We start from the raw sequence: 17107 nt of genomic DNA on the forward strand, positions 1-17107 counted from the left end.
GAGAGTATGTCAATCCAAGTTTGAAACAAAGACAGCTCGGCGTTGAGGCCTTCCTTGGTTTGTCAGACTTACCATGTTACGGGAATTATGGGGTTTTGAAACGATGTTTGAGAGGCCGAGTGGTGCGTGTTTCAGCAGCGTCTTGCTGGGAACCTCGCGATGACGTGAAGGAGGCATTCAACAATTTTTCCCATAAGCAGACCACCTTGAGCAAGAGAAGTGTGGAAGGGTGCAAAAATACCAGAGGATGTTCCCAGTCGCGCATTCATGCGCTTTCGCTACAGTAAGCCGACGCTACAGTAAGCCGACGCTACATGGTTACCGAGAAAACGTTGGGCTACAATAGCCTCACTACAATAATCCAGTCTCACAAGCACCTTCCCAGCTCATCCAGAAACGCTATTTTGGCCTAACGCTACCTGCATCCCATCAAGGCAATTTCAAGCACCCAATATACGCGGCCTGTCCGCTATACTGTTTGACATCTTGGACACTCTCAGTAACAGACTAGACATGGCGCGGCCCAATAAGCACCATAGTCATGTCTCAGACCCTTCTTGATTGGTTCCCAAGAATGAACGCCCTCCTACCCTGCCCCACTGTTCACACAGATGCTTTTGGGATCGCCGCAGACACCGTTCAGACGATCGACGGATGGGTACACTTTTCTGAAGAAGCGAGGCGGCACGCTGAGACCGGATCGAGCGCGCCCCATGGGCAGTGAGCTGCTCTGTCCTAGGTCGTCAACAAGAGCAGCTATAAGACTCACGGGTAATCGGATGAGCATCTTTCTTTCCTCACTCCACATCTATAATATCTTTTCAAGTGTGCTATTGCTGCTAGTCGGCTTTCCATTCCCTTCTTCCAACTCGCCACTGTAGATCAGTGCGTTTTTAGTCTATCCCTATTATCAGATTTGCAACCATGAAGTTCTCCGCTTCCGTCGTTGCTGCCCTCGCGGCCACCCCTCTCGTTGCTGCGGCCCCAGCGCCATTCCCCAAGACCGAAAAGAAATGGGTTGACACAAACAGCGGCTTCACAGGGACCAAGATTCCCGCCCACTTCGTATCCTCATTCCGCAAGATTGCTCGCGAGAAGGCCATGGGCAAGCGTCAGCTCGATCAGCTTCTGGGCCAGTTGACGGGCGGAGCTGGCGGCGCGGGAGGTAACGCTGCGGGTGGCGCTGGTGGTCTTGAGGGGCTTCTCGGTGGCCTGACTGGAGGCGCTGCCGGCGGCAATGCTGCGGGCGGAGCAGCTGGCGCTGGCGGCTTGGGGGGGCTTCTGGGCGGTTTGACGGGAGGCGCGGCAGGAGGTAATGCCGCTGGCGGAGCAGCTGGCGGTGCTGGTGGTCTTGACGCACTCCTCGGTGGCTTGACTGGCGGCGCGGCGGGAGGTAATGCGGCGACTGGATCTGCGGGTGCGGCTGGTGCAGCCACGACCGGAGCAGCTGGTAAGGGAAAAGCGGGTAAGGGCAAAGCAGGTACGATGGGATTTCAAACTGCTCAAACCTCCAATGTTGACGAAAGATAGGCGCTGCTACTCCCGCAGCAGGAGCAGCAGCGACCAACGGTACCGCATCAGCTGTTGGTGCTGCAAAAGGCAAAGGAAAGAAGGGTAAGGCAGGCGCGGCAGGAGCTACTGCTGGAAATGGTATGTCTGACCCTCAGTGAGGACGACTTCATCCTCGCCTAGCGTGCAATGCTCCATTCATGGCCGGCACTGATTTCGTGATCTAGGAGCCGGCACTGCAGGCGCAGCTGGGGTCGGAGCAGCAAAAAATGGAACCGCCGCAGCGACTGGTACTGCTGCAGGAAAGGGAAAGGGCAAGGGTAAAGGCAACGGTGCAGCTGGTAAGTTTTCCTGGATCTGTTCATTCGTCATCGAATTGTCGAGATGGACATGGGTCATTGGGCTGACATTTATAAAAGGCACTGCCGGCGCAGGAACTGCTGGAGCGGGTACTAAAGGCACCCAAGGAACTGGTGCGCAGACTGGTACTGGATCGACGACCGGAACTGCTGGTACAGGCACTGCCGCACAACTCGGCAACGGGCAGACTGGCACTCAGGGAACTCAGGGAACTCAGGGCACTCAGGGAACTCAGGGCACTCAAGGCACTCAAGGCACTCAAGGCGGGTCGAATGCTGCCAACAGCGGATCTACACAGACTGGTCAAGCTGGAATTCAAGGTGCTGGTTCTGCCACAGGCCAGACTGGCACTGGCTCGACTACTGGAAACGGCGGATCTGTTCAGGCTGGGCAGCAGGGCACTGGCTCTACCACCGGTCAGACCAACACCGGCTCCACTGCTGCGAACGGTGGATCAACCCAAGCCGGCCAATCTGGTCTCCAGGGCACTCAAGGTGGATCAACCGCTGCCAAAGGTGGATCTACTCAAGCTGGCCAAGTCGGACAGCAGGGCGCTGGATTGACCAATGGTCAGACAAGCACTGGTTCGACTGCCGCTAACAGTGGATCGAGTGTCAGCGGGGGCTCCGCTGCGGGTGCTGGAGCAGGCTCATCCGCCATTACCTCCCAAGGCGCAGCTGACGACGCTGGAGACAATGGAGACGCTTAGGGTCTCTATGACTCGCTCGTGGGCCCTGGTTGAGATGCGCAGCACTCTTCTTGTGGAGGTGTATCTACAAATTCATACAAAGGAGGTTGGATCTTGGTATGGGATGTATAGATAATGAAATGAATTTGATGATCGGAACAGGGTTTGTTGTGTTAGGTTGGTCTTAATGCAATGTATTGTCAGATCCGAGTTTCGCACCCTGTCCAAGGCGGAAAATTGATAGGGTGAAATGCGTGAGGACTTCGTCTCAGCGTGCGAAGAACAGCAGTGAGAACGATTGGGCAAATAAGAGACATTAGCATCTATACATTGTCACACGGCACTATGGCATCATCTCAAATGTACAGATATATGGGATCACCCAGCCATTAGCAATATTCTACTCAAATCTCCTGGAAGATAGCACAGTTCATGCTCCATTCCAGTTCAATTTAAGTCTTCTCTTAGTAATACAGAGCGGTATTCGCCTACATCGGTATGGATTGCGAAAGCGGACTCAAAGCCAAGTGTGTGGGCTGCATTCAAAGTTCTTGGGGACCAAGACTGTATCACCCTCGGGTGATTTGAAAAGTCCGGATTGATTGGATTGATGATGGTCGGCGAGCTTTGTTGCTCAGATCTCCAGATTGCTTTTGGGCCGAGCCACCTCAGCGAATGCCTTGCCGTTCGGTGACGTTCCTAAGTCTCGCATCACCAGCCTCTGGCCATTCGCTCCCTGCGATACGCTCCATCTACGTCAAGTATACAAAGTACAGGAATGTGGGATGCTCTTCAAACGCTGGAGGTATCAGTCGCTCTCAGACATACAAGGTGTCTTCGAGTACCAAGTCGCGACAGAAGCTGCAGTTTGAGCTGCGAAACCACCTCCGTGACCCGGGCCTCGACCAATCCCGTCACGACCGGAGCCACCAGAGCTAACACGGACGGGAAGTGAAGACGATGTATGGAATGAACCAATAACGCACTCACCCACGACCACCGTTTGGTCTGGAAGATATGCGGGGTTGCAGGAGACGATGGAATCAACGACTCTCTAGAAGGTGCGATCAAATGCAGAGATAGAAGGAGACAACGTGACCGGGCACCTAGCGATTGGAGTGAGGGGTTACATTGGCTGACGAAGCAATCGTATAGGCCCCACTCAGATATTTCTGATGCCTCGATGTATTGGCCAAGATTTTCACGGTGTGTGAATGAGATTTGGTCGGGCATGTGCTGATTTTGCACGTCCATTCAATAGGGAGCGTAGCAAACAGCATATTCTGAAGACTATCATTACCTGCTCGAAACTACGTGGATCTGCGAGCGACTTGTAGAGAGATGGTATATAATGTATGTACCTGTTCCCTGAAGAAATTCAGGTGCGATATGTCGACACTCACTTGACTGAAAAATTTCCTGCGTTCTCAAACCCAAACTCAGATATTTCCTCTGCCCACCATTGAAATCAAGCTTACTCACTACATTGGAGTTACTCAGGTACGACGGGTAGCTAAATCACCCGCTAGTCAACATCCCTATCTTTTGCGCTTAATAGGTAACAAACCAGCCTCATCATCAGGATGAGCCGACTTCTCGCGCGTGTTGCAACAGGCGGCGGCGCTCGACCCGGCGCCAGTGCGGGAGCTATGAAAGCAAAGACCCGAGGCTGCGACATGAGCTGTGCCCTTGCTGTTGGGCTTGCTATAGGCCTATGTATTGTTTTCCTCATCTCCTGCGGCTGCATATGGTGTTGCTGCTGTAGGGATCGTAGCAGGACCGTAATTGCCAGGCAGCCGCAACAGGACCAGGAAGCAGCCGTGAAGGACGGATCGTAAGGCTACAAGTTCACAGTCAATTGAGCTCACAAGCTCATTGATACATATGTACACTTGCGTCTTCTGCTTCTCCGTTGGCCTGTGATGGCCTGCACTATCATTCTATATTCCCATGACCTGCCCTCCCGAGAATGATGAATCGATTTCAGTACTGGAGTAGTAGAGAGATTACTGTCGGGCTTACGTGTCTAGTGTAAGAGTCCTCAACATACCAGCTCATGCGTCCAAGCCTACAGGTATACCACGGTAAGCCAAGCTATCGGGCCACTGCTGAGTTAAAAGCTAATGTGACGGTATTAAAATACATGACTCTGAAGCGTTCCCATGGCGCTGCATCGTACAGACCTTCTGATGCGAAGGTGCGGCAAGAGACCGGATGTGATATATCAGGGAATTTGGGTTCGCATTCGACTTTGGCGTAAGGTTCTAGAGTTTCGAACCTGACCAGAGGAGCCTGGATCTGATGGATATTCCTGCGGAAGTATATCGCCGAGATAGAAGGTCTGGCGGAGAGATCCCACCGTACCTAAAACTTGAATGGTCTTGTAGTGGTCAACCTCTAACATGGTGCAACCTTGTAGTTGGCCGTACGCAACTATTAGAATAGCTTAGATACATGCGAAGTTTTGCTGATTGAGCCTGTCTACCGAGAATGGGTTTGGCTTCACCCTTGACAACTTGCGTCAGGTACATGCACCCTGCGGTAGCCGTTATCATCGTCGCAAACAGCGGGAAACTCCAGATTCAAGAGGAGTCCATGCGTCGATATAACAGCGTCAAGTACCCGCTGTTTTCCCCCGCGTGTTGGTGGTCGACGCAGAGTGACGCGTGTTACCGCGGGGAGCTGCACTTACCCCTGAACAAAAAGTGGAGACTGTGGAAGGAACCACCCTGAACGGTCAATCGCAGCTGCAACTCTATTTCGACGCACGACAGCATTTACAAGTGTCCTGTGTCCGTGCCATTGCTACCTTCCATTCCTTGCTTGACAACGAAAACCACATGTACCAGAAGCCGAGCTCGCTACAGAACAGAGGCGATCTCGTGCCACGTGACCCACCATTAGATCCAGTACAGAACGCCACAGGGAGCAGGTGTTCACAAGCAAGACGATCGCAGAGGCAGCTTACACGATAAACCCGCTGTAAATGACTAGCATACGCCGTCGGAAGTCACTGTGTGGGAGGCTGTGATTTCTCCATGCTCTGAGTAAGCTCAGCACACAATCGCCGCTCCACAGCACGCCGCCAGCGCGCATGGAAAGTCTCAGCCTTCGAACAATTCTCCTTGCACAATTGATCACACCGTGTCCCAGGCGCCTCGCTTGATTAGCAGCACGTTACATCCACGCTCGCATCACACTCAGCTAGTACGAGTACCAATACTGCTGTACCACCAGTGCCGTGTCCGACCGTCGCCTGCAGCCGCAGCAGGTCCTGCACGGCAGGCTCAAACGCAGAATCTCCATTTCTGCGGGCTGCGGACATTCTTAAAGATTATTCACGATGGCAGGGTGGGAAGAGGATGCAGGTACGCGCTGCGCGTGCTTCAGGTGACGAAGTCCGGAGCGCACTCCGCTGGAGCGGTGCGAGGGAGAAACTCGTGGCTGAAGGACAGCCGACGGGTCTGAGAACCATGTTTGCGCCAACGTGGCGGTCCGCACACGTGTGAGCGGAACCGAACTCTCGATCTGACACAGAGCGTTCGATAAGGATAAGCTTATTGTGAAGTGGGAGCAGACCCAGAGGTCTGAACTTCGGTGTGAATCTGGCTTGTCGCATATACTCATGCGTCTGCATCTGGACAGAATGAGTACCAAGGTACCATTGCTGTACTTCGTAGTTCTGGGCGACTCTGCCTTCGCATCCCGACTCGTTCCCGAGGCCCAGCGCATCCACTCAACCGCAGCTCAACAGTCAGCAAGCACACTCTGACCAACCTTAACCGACAACCTTACCCGCATCCCTTCTGACCAGGATCTCGGGCACGAAGAGTTTTCTTGGGAAAAGTAAAACGAATCCCGACGCTCTCGCGCGCATCGAGGCTGACAGCCCAACGGCCCCAATCCAACAGGTACCCGTAGCAGAGTAAGCACTTGAGCACACGCGCCGTACCGCCTTGCCCAGCTTTAGATCTTACTGTAGAGGCACGCCGTACGGCGCGCAATCGCGCAACGCTACGAATAAAAGTGACATTCCAGACCTCCCCTAGGCAACCGCCCAGCGCGTGAAGAGAGGTAATTTCGCTTGTCGGCGTTGGTTCCAGGCACGTGAGGATCCTGAGTCGGTCGCAGTCCGCGCGCTACTCTTCCTCGTTGGTCGACTACCACGCAGAATACGACTTGCGCAACGGTCAAGCGCAAACTCTGCACAAGGGCGGACAAAGGCTGGAAATCTCTGCAGGAAAAAGAACTGCCGAGCGGTGTGCGTTGTTGTTGGGTAGAAGCAAGCATTTTCACGCCGCAGCAACGCGCACGGCAACAAAGCCGACCCAGCTTGTTCTGCCGACATGCGCATCCAACAAAGCCCTGCGGTCTTTGTCCCTTGTCCCGGACCCACAATGCGCTTTGTTGGCCATGCACCCAGCTTCTAGCCCCCCAATCTTTTTTGTTTTCCAGTTCTGCGCGCGATTTTAAATTTTCGTAAGACGGTGCTGCTTGGTGTGGAGCGGCTCTTTGAGTGGGCTCACGTCAAGGCGGGCCGGCGCTTGCTGCTAAGGCGCTGCGACCAATCCCCAGGTTTGCGTGCCGATCGCAATCTTAAGATGGATGGGCCAATTGGAGAAGGATCGCATGGGCGAAGAGAGAGGGCAAGGCTGGAGTGCAAATGAGCGGTGGTCTGTGGGCGTGATGGGTGAATTGAGTGTGTGATTGCGTGAACCGAGGCACGGCCGCTTGAGCAGCGCGCAAATCAAGGCATCACATAGTACAATCCACGCAAGTCAGGTATAGCATCTTCAACTATTCATTTCTGCTACGAGTAGGCTGAAAGCAGTAATCTTGCCAGCGTGCACTTCGCCCCCATCATCCCAGCGCCCGATGAAGGATCGCACCGCCCAGCTGCTCATCCCCCCATGCCCCCCTATCACAACGCAAAAATCCACCCAAGGTCAATCCAACGTCCTCCACATGGATACGAAGCTCAATAAACGCAATCAACAAAAAAGGGGGTATCTCCAAACTCCAGCTCCACCAGAGAAGTAGGTAGTCAGAAGAAGAGGTTGCCTAAGCTCGGCATATGGAGCAGCAACACAGGGTTGCGCTTGTCATGCGTCCCGCGACCAGTATGATGTTTTTTTCAGTCCAACAGTAAGGTACAATTGTATGAATGAGTGACTAGAAATTACTTTGGCGTGTGCCAGAAAGTGATCTCAAAAAGGGTGATATTTTGGACTCAAGAAAAAGAGGGTGGGTATAGAAAATCCGGCGTCGTTCATTGAGTATCGTAAAGGCGAATGAATTACAAAGAAGGTATCCGGAGTTGCTAAGTTCGAATGTATAGAGTCGAAGGGTAGGTTGATAAGGGAAGGAATAAAGGCGCTTCCGAAGAAGCGAGCGAAGAAGATTCCTCATGACACGTAATGAACCGAACAAGCGAGCGCGCTCGATGCGGGCCCGGCGCTTCCAAAGAGTGTGGGTAGGGGTATCATGGACAGGCACCAGTCGATGATGCGAGAAGCGGAAGGTAGTCGCAAAGAGGACTTATTGCGCGCTGAGCGGTCATAGAGCGAGGAATCCGAGGCCAGCGGCGAACATGGCGATGAGCGCGCCGTTGACGGAGAGGCCAGAGGCAGCGCCGGGGAACTCAGTGGTAGAAGGCGCAGCGGGGGCGCCGGATGAGGCTCCAGTGCCAGTGGGGTAGGGCGCGGTGCTGTTGGCAGGGACAGCGTAGGCAGAGGTGGACACAGCGGGGGCGGAGATGGTGGAGGTCGAGTTGTGGACCTCGTACGCCGGGCTGCTCGACATGGTGACGGTGTTGACCTTGTAGATGGTGGAGGTGACATAGACGGTCGCGTCGTAGGACTGGGTGTCCTGGGCGGCGACGAACGCGACAAGCGCGAAGAGGAAGAGAACGACTTGCTGGAAGGAGCGCATTGTGTCGGTGACTGCGGTTGTGGTGTTTTTGGATTTGAAGAGAGTGGTGCGCGAGGCTTGCGACGGGCTGAGACTTGTTGTTTTGGTCTGGCGACGAGGCAGGAACGACTGTCGAAGTGTGGTGTGCTTGCGCGACGGATGTGCTGGAAGCAAAGAGTGAGTGAAGGGTGCAAGGAGCGTGCTGGCAAGGCTGCCGGAGCGGGGGTTGCAGGTGTTTGTAAAGACTGTGGGTTGGAAGCTGGAGCGTTTGAGGGCTAAACAGCGGCGCCGGGGGAAGCCAGCTTTAATGAGGCGCAATCTCCCCTACTCATTTCGCGTCCAAGAACCTGGCCAGGCGCTAACAACACCCCCGGTCCGCTGCACCACCCAGCAAGGCGCCGTCGGGGAGCCTGCAGCTTGCCGGCGCAGAATCGCAGATGAGCGGCGTGCTGACGGTGCTGAAATCTCCGTCGTGACAGCCGCAGGGTCTCAACCATGGCTCAACACCATCCGTTGCCATCGTGACGATGGCCCCGATGTTTTTGCCTCCCGCCGCCCGATGTTTCCCCCGCAGTCCACTTTTCTGTTCAAACCATCGCTCACGGTCACTGAAACAAACTCCCGTGCCGTGGTACCTCCAGCAGTGGCACGGGACACCTGCCTCAGGCGTGGCACATCGAAACCGCTCTTTGTCGTGGCCACACGGCAGACTGCTTCTAGCCAATCTAAGCTGAGCGCCGCAGTCGAGCCGTGACAGCGTGTCTGCGCGCAAATTCTCGCGAGGCGTGTCTGTGAAGTGTCGCAGCACCTTGGCTGTCAGACGATGGATGCCTCAGCCACCCACACACTGCCCGCGTCTATTCATGGACCACGCCTGCCCTCGCCCGTCGCCCTCACGCTCAATATTTCGTATATGAAGATGCGACAAATGGCGGACAGAAACAGGCAGGCTCCCAGGCACGCAGAACAGGAGGAAGAAATTACTGTTGAACCGGCCTTGTTCTTCATTTCATTGGCTATACCCCAATCCCCGGCCCTTAATTGCGGCCTCAACCCGTACCAGTGAATGCGCCGACATGAGCGCCGCTCGAGGAGAGCACTGCACGCGCGCGCTGTTTCTATGCTAGGCCCTTTAGAGTGGTTGGCCGTTGTAGCGAATATGATACAATGCGTCCAGAATGTTGTGTGCCGAGCTGGCCTGGAATGCGCCGTGGCAATCCAGTATCCACAGCCTCCATCCTGCTGCCCAACTCATGATCCACAATATGCCATACCATGCGCCTGAGGAACGCCGACAATAGGCGCACGCAAGAATACGAAAAGGGCAATCCATTAGGTGATGCGAAAGACAACTCACTTTGTCGGTGACCGTCGTACCTCGCCACGTGTGTGCCGCTCAGTCGTGCTCTGCAGCCTCGCTGCTTTCCCACAGCCGTCGACACAGTTCTTCTACTTCGTTACGGATCCTGCCGTTGTCACTCTCGAAGCTTTGCCTGCCTTCGACATCGCCTTCCTCACGACTGTTGCGGCCGTTTTCAAAGCTGACTCGCGACCTCCGGCTGCCTAAGTCGTCTACTTCATCGTTGTGACTCGTGCTCAGGCTGCTACTGCCGTGCACACTCGAGAACCCATTTGTGCTGGCCGACTTCGGCACGCGAGACTTGCGTGGTGTCCCGGGCATCTGTTCAATCCGGACAATGGCTTCAACAAGCGGATTGCGGTACCTTCGCACCACGTTGTATTCCACGGAAACGTGGTTAAACTGCTGTTGCAGACGAGGATCTAAACGACCTTCGCCGTTGGTAGTGTAAGTCATCCCCGTGTAGAGAGGTGTGGGTCCACCCGTCCTCGGTAAGATTGAAGGTATCAGCTTTTGCGGCTCAATGGCCGAGGATGCACGCTGGAGCATTAGCTTCTGCTGTGTTCGTGACGGCGGCAGGTCTGTGGGTGTGCTAGTGCCGGATCTGCGTGGGGTTCGCGTTGGTGTCTCTTCATCTGCAACATCAGGCATGGACCTGTTTCTCTTGAGGTTCCCGTTGCCTGAACCCGATGTTTGTGGGGTGTTTCGCGACGGCAAAAAGCTGCTGTTTGGCGTGCCGGCCGACCCATCACCATCAATGAAACGCGAAACGAGCTCCCTCCCTGGGGTGTCCACCAACGTCGAGCCTGCGCTCTGACTCAACTCGCGCGGCTCGTGGTGGTTCGATACCACAGTCGCAGCAATGGCGGACATTTGCGGTGCAGGGTTGTGGTGAGAACTTCGTTGCAGTAACCGCGAGGTAATCATGTCTGCATCGGCCGGCCGGGAGTGTGAATGATGGTGAGAGCTGCTGCCGTTCGCCGAGCGTGGTTGTTGCTGCGTTCGGTCTGGTAGAGCCCGAGTAGACATGCTGGATGCAACCGAGGCCTGCTGGCTACTTGCCTCTGCCCGTGATATGCCTCCCATTTTATCGGCTGGCCTGTCTTCAGTCGGCCTATGCGGATCCAGCACTACAGAGTTGGAGCGGGTGTTGGACCTTGTGGTGGTGGGTGATTGGGACGCGCTCTCCTCGGTCCAGCCGTCGTCTTGTCCCTCCTCCTCGTCTGCTACGTCGAAATGCACAGTCGGATGCTCGTCGTCCGACGAGGGCTCTCGGGCCTTGCCCGGATTGATCAGGGAACGCTTCGGCGGTGCTATCTCGCTCTTTGAGGCCTTGAGGGCCGGTCGCGAGCCGGACTCCCGCGGTAGGTGGCCGCTGGAGTGGTTCTTGCGGATGCCGCTGACCGTGTGGCCGTGCTTGCCGACTCTCAGCACTGCGCCGGCGGACGCATTGCGCTTGATCCCGGGGCGCGGGCTGCTGGGCGCGGAGGTCGAGTTGCCAGAGTGCACGCGACGGTGGTGCTTCACGGCGTTTCCGTCGTTGCCAGGCGCCTGGACCTGCTTACTGAGCTTGTTGAGGTTTTTGCCGACCGAGTGATTGCGCTGCACGCGACTGCTGCCGCCGACGACGTGCTGGCGCGGGCCCTTTGCTTTGTGCTGGGTGGATTCCGAGGGTGAGTGCGAGCGCTGCGACGACGTGGACGACTGGCGGGCCATTGGAGGCGGCCGTCGCGGCTGCGAATGAGCGTCGACCGACGACGAAGCCATGCTTACTTTTGCAGCGTGGCTGCGTCCGGCAGGTCGAGGGGGTCGAGGTGCAGATGGGGCTGTCTTGCCAGTGAGAGCGAGCGAGCGGCGCGCGGATCACTAAAGCTTGCGCTGGGGCCCGGCGTGCGGATGTAGAACGTCTAGTGAAGTGCGCGCATGGTTTGGGGCCATGGGCTTCAATTGCGACGATGCGGGCTGCGCGGAGGGGTGCGACCATATGCCACGTCGGACCCAATGGTTATCGGTAGTGATGCAGTCGCAACGATCAAATCACAAAGCGCAGGCGGTGAGCCGTTTCGGGCAGTCGGCTCAGCACGGCTCGCGGGAAGTCAACGTCACTGCATCACCATCACCGCATCGAGGAACACGAACACATCGCTTGTCGCTGATCATATTTCTGCATACCGTGAAGAGTGCTCTCGGTGTCGTCTGACAATGGCTCTCCGCCCAGGAATGCGGCAGCCTCCACTCGTTTTGTGGAATGTTTGCGTCTCCGCCAAGCCCGCTTCAACGTTCCTCTCCGTAGAGCATGCTTCGCTCTCAATATAATTTCTACTACAGAGTCGTCCAGTACGATGAGCCAACTACTTCATACTCCACCTAGCGTCCTTGTCCGCTCACGGTCCTTCGTACGACTCCCCTTCCTACTTCCGCTTCCGTTCCCCTCTGCTCATGTCTCGTCAATCATTCGTACTCGTATCTGTTCGTCTCGAAGAATTCCTTCCTAGTCTTTCATCTCGTAAGACTGGCTTGTACCTTAAGAGCTGCTCATTTTCTAATATTCGCCTTCTTCGCAAGCTTCCTGAGCCGTCCTTTCATACTCCGCTGCTTCTGTACCGCCCGTCTCTGAGAGAGTTGCCGCTGCTCTGGGTTCATTCCATCAATACATCCAAATGATGAGGTAGTGAGGATGGAAGCCGGGTGCGATGAAGCTGGACGCGACTTGTATGACGGCGGAGGCATGCCAGAGAAGTAAGTTGGTGCGCTCGAGAAACTGCCCATGGAATCCTCACGGGGCAAATGCGCAGCAGACAGGGCTTCTGGTCGTAAATTACTGCCAGTAAACGGACTTTGGCCCAGCGCAAGACGCTCCATCTCGCACTCCAGCTCCCGCAATTGCACACTACCAGGACTGTCACGCCGCAACGGCAGATCAATGTTGGGCAAGTGCCGGCGATCAATGACCGCACCCATCGGAGGGAAAGCTGCTGTGGCTGTAGAAGGGCGTATGCGGGGATGCGTGGTTGTCAAACGCGTGGCGAAGTAAGGCACCTCACTGGGTTGTGTCTGTTCGTAAGGTACGGTTAGGATGGCAGCCGACTCAGAGCGTGGGTTATCCTCTTCTATAGCTCGCGGAGACTTTACGCGGCGAATCGATGGCATGCGCACTTGCATCTTCGCCCGACGGCATAGGGACCGGAACTGCTGGCTACGCGAAGGAGAGAGTCTCTCATCGTTGGGCTCCTGGATGATTGGTATGGCGTACTGTACGTTCACGGTCTCATCCGCATCCGCGGGGTTGCCCTCCCTCCAATACGAAAGCCCACCCATCAACGGAGAAGATGGCTTGCTCGTAGCCAACCATGCATCTACATCGAGTAGAACGTCCAGTCCCGCTCGAGCTGCTCCCGGTGGGGCCTTGAGCTCACTACAGGGCGGCGAGTGCTGGAGCCATACATATGGCATTGTGGGCGGCAGAGCCAATTCGTCTCTAGCAGCCGGACCCGAAGAGGGCGCGGTGGATGGCCGATTGGGTGGTGCAGTACGCGGGCGGCGGAGGGACATCTGCTTGATTATCTTGCCTTGATGTGTATCTTCCCTGGTTTGTCGCGGCGCCGATCTCAAGAGATGGCGAGTAAACCAATGCTTCGCTGACTCCTGCTTGGGCTGTTTCAATGCTAGGAGGCTCGTAGTATCCGTGATCATGTCGGCGATGGCGATGCAAGGCTAAGTTGAAGCGCAAATGTCCGTGTAATGCGTGCTGAAAGCGGAAGATGGTATTGTAAGTGGAGGGCACAATAAAGTGGAGAACAGGCGGGTTGGGACTTTACGGAAAGTAAAGATGAGTTCAGGCTGATCGTGAGGCCTCTATCGTTCAACAACACAGTATACGGAAGGCGCGCGTCGCTCAAGAAACGGACGCATACAGCGGAAGGCGCGAGTGTCCCAGGCGCAACACATCTCGGAGGAGGTTGGCAGCGCCGCATGAGGTTGCACTCATAGCAACCACCGGTCTCTCGAAACCGCTCTCGTCGTCGAGCACATACGCGGTCCGCCGACCAAAGCAACTGCTCCTACGACGGAAAAGATTGATCTAATTGAGCAATACATTCGTATGTTAGTCTGAACAGGCGATCAGATATGAACTAGAGTTCGCGCGTGGCTTTTCAAAGATCAAAAGCAATCCGCGCTCTGGCCTAGGCTTGATGGATACAATACTACATCGAGTTTGTTCGAGCCTGACTTAGAGGGCATAAGCAGATGTTTGAATGACGGATAGTACGATTTCGAAAGCTGCTGCTCCATGAATATATGTCTTGGCACCTGGCTTAGCATATTTACTACCTCAGGTCAATTATCATACATTGACCTAACTATCGTAGATACTCATTCGCCTGCGATCTGGAAGCCGTACCCGAAATGGCGTGCCGTGCAACGCACCTTCCCGAGATATCTGTTTGCCAGAACAGTTCGCTCCGACTTGACCAACCAGAAGAGAGCACTTCGACTCATCTCCCATCAATCCACGCTAAGCACGTAGTGTCCACATGCACTCACACCACGCAATATATCAAGTGTTGAAGCTCCTCGAGTTTGATACAGGCACTCGTGTCAAAATTCAGCTTTCTCGGCCATTAAGTGCTGTTCAAGATGGTGCGAAGAGGAAAAGAAGCAGCTGCGCCAAGTGGAAAGCGCCCCGGCGACGACTATATCACGGTTACAGCTCAACAGTCACGCTATGCTCTCGATGCAGTTGATGCTCCGGCATCCAAAGAGATATTGATCAAGGATTTATCAATCAGTGTCTCCGACCGAGAATTGCTCAGCCATGTAACCCTCCACCTGGTAAGTGTTGCGGTACAAGAGAGCATGGCTGTCCTACCAAGCACAAGGACGGTTCTTCTTGGATTCATACAATACGCAAAGGACAATTCTTCACTTCGCTTGGCCGGGACCCGATCGAAACGCATTTCTTAAATTTTAGACGTACGCTGACTTTCTACCTGCGGGTTTGATAGGTCGAATCACGTCATTATGTCCTTGTTGGGCGCAACGGCACAGGCAAAAGTACATTACTCAAGGCCATAGGGGACGGACTTATTCCAGGCATCCCATGGAGCACGAGGATTCTGCTGCTTGGCCAGACTCGAGACCTGGAGCTTGATGAACAACTCTCGCAGATGAAAGTCAAAGAAGAGACGGTGTTGCAGCACGTAGTGCAAAGCGACCGATTGAGAGAAAGATATACGAGGGAAGCAAACGTCCTAGGCGAGGCTATCGAGCAGTCGTCAGACCCGATGGCGCCGGTAAGGGCATTCAGAAAAGTCACACATGACCGACTAGCGCTGCAATTGAAAGAGGCAAATCGAATTGCTGAGCGGAGAAGTGGAGCGAGGGGAAAGCTGGCAAGGAAAGAGCTCATCAAGGTAAGCCCTTCCCACGCAAATGCTCGCAGGCTTACACTGATACTGCATGCAGCTCGAAGAGCGATTCGAAGAGTCCAAAGCGCGACTGACGCACGATGAAAGCGAGGTTGATGCTGCGAATCTGAGCACCGAAACAAGCGCAGCAGCTGATCTTCTCACCAACATCCAATCCGCCTTGGAGCTGATGGACGCCTCACAAGCTGAGACCAAAGCCAGAAGGGTCTTACTGGGCCTAGGCTTCAAGGACACCAACATCGACAAGCCCATCTCGGAGTTATCGGGAGGATGGAAGACACGCTGTGATCTTGCATGCGCTTTGTGCCAGTACGCGGACGTGCTACTGCTCGACGAACCTACCAATTTCTTGGATCTGCCATCTATTATTTGGCTCCAAGACTACATCCGTAATCTAAAAGATGCGACGGTTCTCATTACGACGCACGACAGAGACTTTGGTGACGCCGTTGCAGAAGAGCTCATTGTTCTGCGGCACCAAGCATTGGAAGCTTTCCGAGGAAACCTGGGCCTGTACGAACGCGAGAGGTATAAAAAAGCGCGGTATTGGACCAAGATGAAAGATGCACAGGATAAGCAGAAAAAGCACATGGAGAAATCAGTGGCAAACAACATAAAAGCAGCAAGAGACAAGGGAGATGACAAGAAATTGAAGCAAGCTGCATCTCGCAAGAAGAAGCTGGATGAGCGGACGGGCATTGAAGTCGGAATCAAGGGAGGACGGTTCAAGCTCAACCGCGATTTGGCTGGCTATCACCTCTCAAATCGAGCAGAGATCGAGATACCCGATTTTGATCCACCAGTCAAGATGGCATTCCCACGGCAACCGCCAGACCTGAGGTTTCCAGGGTCGTTGGTGAGCCTGGAGAAGGTGTGTTTTGCGTACCCCGGTCGCAAGAAAGAACCCGTTCTGACGGACATAACTTTGACCATTCATCCTGGGCAGAGAGTCGGTCTGGCTGGCCTGAATGGATCCGGCAAGACGACCCTGATCAGTCTCGTCGCGGGCAGCAGCGATGATAGCATAGGGGGTCTCACACCAACCTCAGGCACCATCGCTCGTCACGCGCGCGCAAAGTTTGGCCGCTTCTCACAGCAGTCGGTAGAGGAGATAGCAGCGATTGCAAGCGCGAAGCCGCAACTGACGGCCCTGTCGCACTTGCGGGAACACTGTGGCGCAGAGATGGACGAGAAGGCAGCAAGACAGCTACTAGGTAGTCTGGGACTACAGGGACAATCGGCATCGGACGTCCCTCTCGCACTGCTCTCCGGTGGACAGAAGGTGCGGGTGGCACTAGCGAAACTATTGTGGCCTCCCCCGCAGCTTCTCATCCTCGACGAGGTTACGACGCATCTAGATGCAGACAGTATCCTGGGCCTGATCATTGCGCTGCGAGAGTACGACGGAGCTCTGCTTGTTGCTACGCACGACAGATACTTCATGCGGTGCGTGCCAACAGCGTGACGTACAGGCAACTGCTGACGATGTCTCCAGGACGGTGGTAGAAGGGGAGAGCCCATACAGACTAGCGCCAGGGGTGCAGACGGAAGACGAAGCGGAGAGCTCCTCGGAAGAGGAAGAGACAGGGGCTGCTGTGGGAACGGTATACCGGCTGTTCAAGGGTCGGCTCCAGAAGCTGGAGGGCGGCATGGAGCGGTACGAGGAGATGGCTGCGCGGGCAGCTGCGAAGCTGGGCAGGTAGCCACACCTGGTGGCGCGTAGGCAGCGACTAGTCCATGTAGATGTAAGAATGTACAGCGGTGTAGGGGTCGCGACGTGTTCGTCGTGGAGGCGTGGGTGGAGGGTGGTCGATGCACCGGCCCGAGACGCCAAAGCGCGGCCAGAGCCAG

The 17107-nt window shown here is 55.2% G+C and overlaps 7 protein-coding genes across 7 annotated transcripts; 4 read left to right on the forward strand and 3 right to left on the reverse strand.

Moving 5' to 3' along the window:
* The first annotated feature begins 814 nt into the window (after window positions 1–814).
* On the forward strand, window positions 815–2894 carry CC84DRAFT_1168843 (uncharacterized protein). Its single transcript, XM_018179498.1, has 4 exons — window positions 815–1480; window positions 1531–1650; window positions 1737–1850; window positions 1929–2894. The coding sequence occupies exons 1-4, from the start codon at window positions 925–927 to the stop codon at window positions 2576–2578; spliced, it is 1440 nt and encodes a 479-aa protein (XP_018030296.1). The 5' UTR covers window positions 815–924; the 3' UTR covers window positions 2579–2894.
* A 4009-nt stretch (window positions 2895–6903) lies between these two features.
* On the forward strand, window positions 6904–7833 carry CC84DRAFT_1180773 (uncharacterized protein; the record flags this gene model as incomplete). Its single annotated transcript, XM_018180506.1, has 4 exons — window positions 6904–6963; window positions 7133–7230; window positions 7378–7593; window positions 7734–7833. The coding sequence occupies 4 exons, from the start codon at window positions 6904–6906 to the stop codon at window positions 7831–7833; spliced, it is 474 nt and encodes a 157-aa protein (XP_018030297.1).
* Window positions 7834–8113: 280 nt separating this feature from the next.
* On the reverse strand, window positions 8114–8987 carry CC84DRAFT_1180774 (uncharacterized protein; the record flags this gene model as incomplete). The annotated part of the gene is made up of 2 exons (XM_018180507.1): window positions 8114–8712; window positions 8831–8987. 2 exons carry the CDS (start codon window positions 8985–8987, stop codon window positions 8114–8116), a joined length of 756 nt encoding a protein of 251 aa, XP_018030298.1.
* Window positions 8988–9377: 390 nt separating this feature from the next.
* CC84DRAFT_350036 (uncharacterized protein) lies at window positions 9378–9808 on the forward strand. The gene has a single exon (XM_018185869.1). It carries the CDS (start codon window positions 9534–9536, stop codon window positions 9750–9752), a length of 219 nt encoding a protein of 72 aa, XP_018030299.1. The 5' UTR covers window positions 9378–9533; the 3' UTR covers window positions 9753–9808.
* Window positions 9453–11842, reverse strand: CC84DRAFT_1168846 (uncharacterized protein). Its single transcript, XM_018179499.1, has one exon. The coding sequence runs from the start codon at window positions 11592–11594 to the stop codon at window positions 9864–9866; it is 1731 nt and encodes a 576-aa protein (XP_018030300.1). The 5' UTR covers window positions 11595–11842; the 3' UTR covers window positions 9453–9863.
* Window positions 11843–12280: 438 nt separating this feature from the next.
* On the reverse strand, window positions 12281–13972 carry CC84DRAFT_1168847 (uncharacterized protein). Its single transcript, XM_018179500.1, has one exon. It carries the CDS (start codon window positions 13518–13520, stop codon window positions 12363–12365), a length of 1158 nt encoding a protein of 385 aa, XP_018030301.1. The 5' UTR covers window positions 13521–13972; the 3' UTR covers window positions 12281–12362.
* A 414-nt stretch (window positions 13973–14386) lies between these two features.
* Window positions 14387–17028, forward strand: CC84DRAFT_1155874 (ABC transporter ATP-binding protein uup-1). The gene is made up of 4 exons (XM_018176953.1): window positions 14387–14660; window positions 14834–15241; window positions 15294–16702; window positions 16752–17028. The coding sequence occupies exons 1-4, from the start codon at window positions 14466–14468 to the stop codon at window positions 16957–16959; spliced, it is 2220 nt and encodes a 739-aa protein (XP_018030302.1). The 5' UTR covers window positions 14387–14465; the 3' UTR covers window positions 16960–17028.
* Window positions 17029–17107: the final 79 nt, after the last annotated feature.

This window comes from Paraphaeosphaeria sporulosa (assembly GCF_001642045.1).
Source record: "Paraphaeosphaeria sporulosa strain AP3s5-JAC2a unplaced genomic scaffold CC84scaffold_13, whole genome shotgun sequence".
Taxonomy (NCBI): Eukaryota; Fungi; Ascomycota; class Dothideomycetes; order Pleosporales; family Didymosphaeriaceae; genus Paraphaeosphaeria; species Paraphaeosphaeria sporulosa.

What these genes read in the sequence shown, in the direction of transcription:
- CC84DRAFT_1168846 (XM_018179499.1), bottom strand. Translation starts at nt 11,594, where the DNA reads ATGGCTTCGTCGTCGGTCGACGCTCATTCGCAGCCGCGACGGCCGCCT.
- CC84DRAFT_1168843 (XM_018179498.1), top strand. Translation starts at nt 925, where the DNA reads ATGAAGTTCTCCGCTTCCGTCGTTGCTGCCCTCGCGGCCACCCCTCTC. An exon ending in AGCGGGTAAGGGCAAAGCAG is followed by an intron (nt 1,481 to 1,530) that starts GTACGATGGGAT and finishes GACGAAAGATAG; the next exon opens with GCGCTGCTACTCCCGCAGCA. An exon ending in AGGAGCTACTGCTGGAAATG is followed by an intron (nt 1,651 to 1,736) that starts GTATGTCTGACC and finishes TTCGTGATCTAG; the next exon opens with GAGCCGGCACTGCAGGCGCA.
- CC84DRAFT_1155874 (XM_018176953.1), top strand. Translation starts at nt 14,466, where the DNA reads ATGGTGCGAAGAGGAAAAGAAGCAGCTGCGCCAAGTGGAAAGCGCCCC. An exon ending in GCCATGTAACCCTCCACCTG is followed by an intron (nt 14,661 to 14,833) that starts GTAAGTGTTGCG and finishes CGGGTTTGATAG; the next exon opens with GTCGAATCACGTCATTATGT. An exon ending in CACGACAGATACTTCATGCG is followed by an intron (nt 16,703 to 16,751) that starts GTGCGTGCCAAC and finishes CGATGTCTCCAG; the next exon opens with GACGGTGGTAGAAGGGGAGA.
- CC84DRAFT_350036 (XM_018185869.1), top strand. Translation starts at nt 9,534, where the DNA reads ATGCGCCGACATGAGCGCCGCTCGAGGAGAGCACTGCACGCGCGCGCT.
- CC84DRAFT_1168847 (XM_018179500.1), bottom strand. Translation starts at nt 13,520, where the DNA reads ATGATCACGGATACTACGAGCCTCCTAGCATTGAAACAGCCCAAGCAG.